The 8,316-nt window shown below is 43.1% G+C and overlaps 1 protein-coding gene and 1 non-coding gene across 3 annotated transcripts; both read right to left on the bottom strand.

Moving 5' to 3' along the window:
• Window positions 1-5: 5 nt before the first annotated feature.
• tex10 (testis expressed 10) lies at window positions 6-8,031 on the bottom strand. 2 transcript variants are annotated; one of them, XM_029128091.3, is made up of 16 exons: window positions 7,876-8,031; window positions 7,259-7,476; window positions 6,988-7,175; window positions 6,566-6,892; window positions 6,261-6,473; window positions 5,916-6,168; window positions 5,728-5,840; window positions 5,349-5,596; window positions 5,022-5,157; window positions 4,647-4,816; window positions 3,837-4,014; window positions 2,882-3,104; window positions 1,725-1,805; window positions 878-1,062; window positions 581-791; window positions 6-483 (listed from the first exon to the last, which is right to left on the bottom strand). In XM_029128091.3, the coding sequence occupies exons 2-16, from the start codon at window positions 7,439-7,441 to the stop codon at window positions 361-363; spliced, it is 2,832 nt and encodes a 943-aa protein (XP_028983924.1). In that variant the 5' UTR covers window positions 7,442-7,476; window positions 7,876-8,031; the 3' UTR covers window positions 6-360. The 2 variants fall into 2 exon arrangements, with proteins under 2 accessions (XP_028983924.1, XP_028983925.1); XM_029128092.3 differs by lacking the exon at window positions 7,876-8,031 and adding an exon at window positions 7,550-7,779.
• Window positions 1,463-1,535, bottom strand: trnat-ugu (transfer RNA threonine (anticodon UGU)). The gene has a single exon. It is a non-coding gene; the product is annotated as a tRNA-Thr (tRNA).
• Window positions 8,032-8,316: the final 285 nt, after the last annotated feature.

Below are 8,316 nucleotides of genomic sequence, written 5' to 3'. Positions count from 1 at the left end.
AACTGTGCACTTTGATTTAGCTTTATTTTGTTTTTCTTTTCACCATTTTTTTAAATAAAATAAAAGTTCACCAGCTTTCCCAGTAAACACTGGATAACATTAAACAACAAGAATACTCAGGTGAGGCATAGTGGGGAATAGTAACAATGCTAAGAACTGAGTAATAAAGGGGCAGTTTAAGACCGGAAACAGTCTTCTCCAGATAAATTCTCAAAACAAGAATGTGGAGTACTCATTAACACTTTAAGTGTCCTCAGCACTATTGAACTGTGTGGGTGTTTGTTATGTTCATCAGAGTGGAGAGTAAGATGTGAGGTGAACTGATCAACACACCAGGTACTCGTCTGGCGAGTGTGTTGGTTAGTACATGTCTCGTAGGCCCAGGTTTCCACGGTGAGAAGAGGAGCTGTGAGCCACGGTGAGGCTGTAACTGTACAGCAGGTCGGTCATCCACTGCTCCCTGGTCACTCCTCTGGAGTACCTCTACACGTGCGCACACACACACACATTAAAAAAATGAGTGATGATCACAAAGTGTGAAGTGTACAAAAATCAATCCCTGTGAGTTACAGGTGTATACCGTGAGCTGTTGTATGATCTCCTGTAGGAGAGCGGCATTTGCCAGAAGCTGGTTATGAAGCGGCGTGTGCTGCAGCAGCATTGACAGGATCTGCCCGAGCTGTGGCAGCTCCTCCTCACTCAGGTCTCCAACGCGCATCGACTGCAGAACCATACGCAGCAGGCGAGGAACAGTGCTCATCGCAGACACACAAGCACCCCAAATGGCCTCCCTGCAAATGAGTCATGAATATGTTTTATCAGGAAACTATTTGCACATGCACAAAAGCAATGGGCTAGAATGGCCACACACACAAACCTTTTATGCTTGGTTTCGGCAGGCGCTTCCTGTTGAAGGCTGATGAGCAGTGCAAGCAGACTGAGGCAGCACTGAGACAAGAAGCGCAGCACAGGATCAATGGGTAGGACAGACGGGTCCAATAATCTGGACACCGCTCTGAGCAGCCCTGCTGCCATACTGTCAGGAACCACCCCCAACCTGGTCTGAGAGACGTACAGGATGTTAATTCAGTGTAAAAACAATCAAACAAAAATATTTCACCTATTTATAGCCAAACACTTGCTTCCGAATAACAAAAATAAATTTGTGTAGTTTGATTCATTTACTGATTGAAAACCACCCTATACTAATGCATTTAGAAGCACAATCAAGCAATTGTTCCAACACTGTAAAAAATAAGAGTGGTGACATTTAGAGGCCCAGAGCTCAATTTATAATATAAAAAGTACTACCTTAAACTTATTTTATTATAACTATTTCATTTTGAAGAATCTCTTGCACAGTCTCTGTAAATGTTGTAAATCAGAGGCACTTTAGTCCTAGTGTGTAGACACTAAATATGTAAATAAATATCAATAATTATTGAAAAAAATTCAATAAATAAGGCCCCAGCGAGATTCGAACTCACGACCCCTGGTTTACAAGACCAGTGCTCTAACCACTGAGCCATAGGGCCTTTGATGCAGAGAATAAGGTGAGGCCCAAATTTAAACTGACACTTGACTGGATAAACCAGTTGTGTGTCTAAGGTGCAAACCATGGAATACTTTACCTGGTTGAACAGAGACCTTAGAGCCTCAGTCTCACTTTTCCTTGACTATTTCAAAAACTAAACTAAAGAAACTAATGAAAATGAATTTCTTACCAGATATTTGCTAATGCCATTTTGCAGAATGTCAAAGCACTGAGACTTTGAACCTAGGGTTTCTAGACAGTGGCACACTTCCTATAAAATCAAACAAAATATTAGTTAACAAATCAACACAGATGTACAGACCAGTATGTGTGCATAGTGATAGGTGGGCACACTAAGTAATGATTTTAGTCACTAATATTATAATATACATGAATGATGGGCGTGAAAAGAACCAGCAGTAGTCACATCTGTCTGGTAGAACAGAATAAAAACTTACATTACCACAAACCAGATAAAAACAGAGCACAATAAATATTAACCAGCTTTTCCACATTCCTGTATGACTATAGTGAAGCAATCCCTGCTTGCAGTGTCAGTATTCAGCATCTATAAGCTGCATTCAATTTTTAAAAAAATCAAAAATCCAACTAAACTTTCCCTAATTACCTTCAAATCCAATTTCTCATTAGTTTTTTACCACACTGAGATGTGTGTGTGTATGCTGTGCAGGAGAGAGGGCAAGCCAGTGTGTGTCAGCACTGTGTACCTGTTGGCATTCTCCCCGCCATTAAAAACAATCCCATCTCATTAGTCAAACCAAAGTTGACACAGTCCGTCCCTTAATGCCACCCCCCTTGCCACCATGTGTCCCCTTCCTCCTCCTTCGCGCCACTTGTCTGTGATTGACTCAGACAGGGAGATGAGAGACGCAGGATCTGAGGCCTTAATTGAGGAGCTGAATTAGTGATTATAAGCCCCCCACTTTCTCACACACACTTGCCTCAGGGCATAGTTATGTTAACGGTAATTTCTGTACAGAAATGTCACACTCCCATCATGCCGTGGGCCCTCATTAGCATTTGTGCATATCCACTATGCCCGATAAATGCACATCTTCAACCTGTGCAACGCGATAAAGTTTCCCCTCTCAGCTGGAGTGTCACGATAAAGCTTCCACCCCTTTAAGCCCTATGACGGTGACAAAGAGACCGGGGGGAACTGACGGACCACAGCTGTGTCCAGAATATCAACACCTTTCTATATTCAAAACAATGTTACAGCTACCTCTGTCCTTTCTAGTTTCATTTTCTGAGTGTTTGGCAATGACACAATGAGAGGAATGCATGTGCGGAATATGGAAACTAGAGTCTGTGCAGAAAACACACCTCAACAATGTCCCAGTGGTGTGTGAATTGCTCCAGCGGCGTGGGATAGAGGCTGAGGGGTGACAGAGGGGAGCAAGGCCGGATTCTCTGGTCACAGACCTCCTGCAGAGAAGTCAGCCTGTCGGACGAGAAGCCTGTGAGGGTGGAGAACAGGAAGCTGATGTACTCCACATCCTCCAGAGCGGCTTCCTGGTTCCCCACTGACCATCCTCCCAGAGAGGACCTGAACAAAGCAATCATGGAGAAGATATTTAATCACTTATACACAGCCATATCCATCAGTTATACCACACCACATTCCACGCTGTCTTTCCACATTTCATGTGTTGTAGGTTTTGTAAGAGCGTAGTATTGACCCGGACAGTGCATGGAAATGCAGTTATGAAAAAAAAACTTGAGGGGAGGATAAATCTGTAGAAGTATGAAATGTGCGTAAATAACCGTGTGTTTTATGAAACCCAGGAGGCACATGCAGACAGTCTAATACTCCATGACGACGCTGCATTCCAGGCTCCCAAAGAGCTCTTTGTATCAAAGCCACTACACACACATTCAGTCCTATTTGAACTCAGCACTCTCTCCACTCAAAATTTGTATAACACTGCCCCACTGACATAAGGTCAGACACACGAGTGCACACAGACCTGCATGCAGTACTGCACAGAAAAGGTAAGCAGTGGGTGTGCGATGGAAGGAAAAAAATGCTTTTATTGTGACCACTACGATGAATATCACATTTGCACGGTATTGACATCAGCGCCTGTCAATTTGCTGGTGAGGAACAAGTCAGTAATTCCCCTTTGATGGTACAACACTGCCACCTGGTGGACGCCAGCGGGAGTGGTCTGGTAAGTTTCCTGTGTATGAACACTGAACTATTTCTCTGCAGCTACATATCTCTTTACTAACATGGTTTTAGTGCTGTCTACACGTCTACTGGTCACTTCAAGCTCACCTAAAGTGTATGATGCGAATCAGAGAGGCAGCAAGGCCAGCAGAGAACCGCCCAGTGGTGCAGCAGCAGCTCAGGTTGGCCAGGAGAGACGGAGACATCTTGGGTAGAAAGTACAGCAGATGTACCATTTGTTGCTGGGTCTCTGAGGGTAACAGCACCACAGCTCCTTCCTGTGGATCTACATTCACAAACACAGACGAACACTTCCAGTTTAATTATGGATAAACTGGAATGCACTAAACCCATGGGAGACTGAACATGGAGCATTATTAAGATTACTGGAACCAGTAAAATCAGACTATATTTTAACTAGTACAAGAAAAAAAAAAAGACACAAGCAGACCGATATGGTTGCGACAGTGAAGGCCCAGATAATGTGTATCTGTGTGTGGCGTTCTCTCTGTCTGTGACGCACATGCTGATGTAAGAAGGCCACAGACAAAAGGAGTCTTGTGTTGGTGAAATTCTGACCATCCTCTGAGCTCTGTCTTATTACTGCTTTCCGTCTCTGGGTTCTGTCTCACTTTTGAAGTTGTCTGGGGCGAATGACATAAAGTTATACACAGAGACTACTGTGTAACTTGGGTCTTAGGTTTTCTATTTTGTAATGAGGCCATGTTGTGCGTGTCTGTATTACAGTGTAGTGTTTTAAAATGACAATGGATATAAAACTACGCACTCCAGTGCGACCAGAACTGTAGAAATAGCTGCTGCTAATAGCTTCTTGTGTATCTTAAATGCTAAATCAAACCATTATTACATTCAACAAAAACAAAACATCTTTGACATGTCTCTGTCTAGTGTTTGTACCATAGAGCTTGCACGCATGTGTCTGCAGACTGTTGAGCAGATCCTTGTTTCCCCGGGAAGCAGCTGCCTGGATGGACAGGATGAGCTGAGCAGAGAGAGCAGGGTTGCGGTGGCCGATCTGGGACAGCTGCACGGGGAGAGATGCCAGCCATCGACACAGCACCTTGCTCCTTCAGAGACAATGCACAGAAATGCATCTGAGCCAAATGCTTACAGATATACAAAGAAATGACAAGTCCCGCTATGAAAGCACAGCATTTTACATCTTATATAAAACTATAAAACTGTTCTTCTGAGTCAAAATAGAGGAGACTCAATGCACTTTATGTGATCCCACAGATTAAAAGAAAATAAATAAATAAATAAATGACTTACCTGGATATGTGTGTGTGTCCTTGTTCCTGCAGGTAGAGCTTGCTGTAGAAAGACAGCAGCAGAGATCGTGCCTGTAGAGTCAGGTGCTTCTGCTTATAGTAGACGTAGACTGCAGCCAACAGTTCATCTGTCACTGCTGCAGAAACAAACACAAATATTAAAAATAATTTTTAAAAAAAATCATAATTTTCTTGAACACAAAGTAGAATGTATAGACACACCCAGATTCTTGTCAAAAGACAATTAAATAGTTTTCAGCTGAGCACTGCCCTTAAACAAACTAAGCTAAATCAGACACACATTTACAAATACCTAACGCATGCTTACTTTTGCTCCCATGCGTGAGCACCATCTTCCACACGGTACCCAGCAACATGTGCAGCTGCCTGTAGCTCAGTTTTACCCCGCTGCCCAGAGTGTCTCTGACAAATGTCCTCAGTGGTGCCAGCCAGTCCCCATCCGTCTCGTGGCCAAGTTCTTGCCTTTGGCTGAGAGACACCATGACCTGGCAAAGTGTGATGTTTAAGGCCAGAGGTTCCACAGTCGGAGCTGGAATGGCAGCAGTCTGTTTACTCCTGAAGGTAAAACAATAGAAAGAGCCTGGGCTTTTTATGCATGCAAATTATTAACCATGTTTTGCGTACTTATTATAATGCATTGTAGTTAAATATTATGTTTGTGTCACAATTTAACAAAAAAATTCTACCTTTTGAGATCAGACTTCTTTTTGTGTTTGGGGGTGTCTTGAGAGCCATAAGGAAAGTTTTTCATGAAATGCTGCTCAAAATCCCCCAAGTACTCTTTGTGAAACCAAGCATCCTACATAAACAAAAAACAGTCTGTAATTTATAGCAACTATCTTCCCAAAAATAACAAGTCCCCCCCTTATCTCACCAGTGCATCTTGGTGTTCCTGCTGTGGAGCTAGTTTTCTCAACACCTGCAGAATTGACAACACCTGGAACAATACTGACATGGTATCCGGCGTGAGAAGGTGAGCGCCCTCAGCGTTGTTCCACGGACTGTCACTAGCACTGGCCTCAACCCACACTTCCAGAAGAAGAGGTACCAGAGTAGCTGCAAAGGTCTGAACAGCCTCTGCTGAGTCTAGACCTTCATGCATCCCAGCTCCAGTATCCACCTCAGGTCTTTGTGGTAAGACGTTAAAAGAAGACATAAGGTCAACATGGATTACAAGTGGTTAAACTGTGAGTGATTGCTGTTTGTACAGGCATTGTACCTGAGCCGAAAGGTGGAACGTGGAGAAGGTTTGGCTCCAGAATGCTCATACACTTTAACTCCAGTCTTGCTGTATGTGAGCTCTTCCCAGTTGAGATACAGAGGTGTAATCCGTCCCTTTCTACTGGAGTCAAACACTCCTTCATTTGGGGTAGAAATGTCACCTGCTTGTGATGGTCTTTCTTCAACTACTGCCTGCAGAAAACGTCCAAGTCTGGGACAAAGGTGGAGATGTACAAAGTTAGATTCTGAACAAAAAAAAAGAAAATCATAATTCTGACTTCTATCTGCATGTGGTCTCCATACCTAAGGAGTACAGAGAGTCGCCACTGTTGGCTGGTCACAGCCCTGTTAGGACAGACTGACAGAGCCCAGGTTCGCCCCTTGGCGTCATGGGCCTTTTTGACACTGCCACTGTTTTGTCTGTGAGAGATCAGCTCTAGGAAATTAGTAAGGAGTATGGCAGGCCGAGATGCCAGCAGAGCCGGGTAGTGCTCCAGCAACACATCAAGGACATTCATGGCATCCTCCTGAATGCCTGTTTCAATGTGGGTCATAGCGCACGACAGGTGGGCACTGAGGAGAGGGAAAAACGGAGCCACTCGATCTGCAGGCACAGACTGTGCAATGAACCTGGAAGCAATTTAGACAGTTTGATAAAGACAAAAGCAAAAGACAAATATGTTATTTTTATTTTAGAGTTCTATTAATGTTCCAGTTTCTCCTACCTGAGCACGCGTGTAGATGCCACGCGAACATTGGCATCCTTATCCGTGAAAACAGCTCCCACTTCAGAGATCAGACGAGACAGATGTTGCTCTAACAGTGATGGATTAAGGGACAGCAACTCTCTCAAACCCAGCAAGGCACTATGTTTCACATTGGCATTGTAGTGGTGGAGCTGAGACAGGAGGTCCTGGTAATACAATGGAAGTAAACAAATGCAGTGAATGCAGTCTGAGTTTGTTGTATTCTGAAGTAGGAGGAGGAAGACCTTACATTTATTCCAAGCCGTCTGTGTGTGGTGGGGCCACTCGTGTCTCTTGTCAGCTGTTCGGGTAGGACGATTCCCTTTGTGCGAAAGCTGGTGTTGGTGGCATTATCAGCTCTGGGCTTTCTCTTTCCCACCTTTAACTTCACCTTCTGGAAATCATCCTGTCTCTTCTTTTTCTTGGCCTTCATCTCTGCAGTCTATGTGCCTGACTGCGCTAACAAATCTGAAAGAGAAATAATATTATCAAAAAACAAACTACGTTTACTCAGAATAATTTGATTAAATATGCAACCGACTTTTCAAAGCTAAAGCCCCTGTCTCCAACGGTCGATTAAATTAGCCACTTAGCTTCTAGCTAAATAGTGCTTCTTTTTTAGCAGCATTGGCAGTTTATCGACCCCACGGGCTATTATTATTAAAAAATCTCTCAAAGTAGATAAGAAAAACTCTGCCAAGAATGAGCAATACACAAATGAAATCATATGTTCAATCTCGTGTTGCTGCAGTGCACATGTTTGCAAGTCGCTGGATGCGCAGACGGCGACAGGTTCTGCAGAAACTGAACCCTATTATTAGGACACTAGAAGAGATTGTTAAGATACGTAAAAACAATTTCACCTACCGACACGTTAAACATAAAAATTAAACGCAGGATTTTCTCCAACCGTCCTAGGAAATTATATACCCTACGATAAATTCTAGCGTGTGAAACGAAGGTACTGCACAGCTGTCCACGTAGGTGCCTTTTTAAAAATACAATGTGTTTAGGTTTATTCAATCATTGCATAGTTTCACATGAATATTTAAAATCAGTTCGTTAAATATAATGTGTTTTGCTTTGTTGAAAAGTGTGGAGATTATACAACGTAACATTTTCTAATTAAAAACCGGCAAACGCACTGCTCTCAGTTTCCCCCAAAATGGATTTTTACGGCTTTTACCATTCTACAGCATCAATGCTTTGTGTTTTATTGTGATAAGACATTAGTCTTCAAGTCATTAAACAATTAGCATAAGGAAACTACCATTTTAGTTGGATTGTTGCAATACTTGAGTGAAAGGG

This window comes from Betta splendens, chromosome 16 (assembly GCF_900634795.4).
Source record: "Betta splendens chromosome 16, fBetSpl5.4, whole genome shotgun sequence".
Classification (NCBI taxonomy): domain Eukaryota; kingdom Metazoa; phylum Chordata; class Actinopteri; order Anabantiformes; family Osphronemidae; genus Betta; species Betta splendens.
Note: the sequence above shows the minus strand (reverse complement) of the source record. Positions and strands in the feature narration are given on the sequence as shown.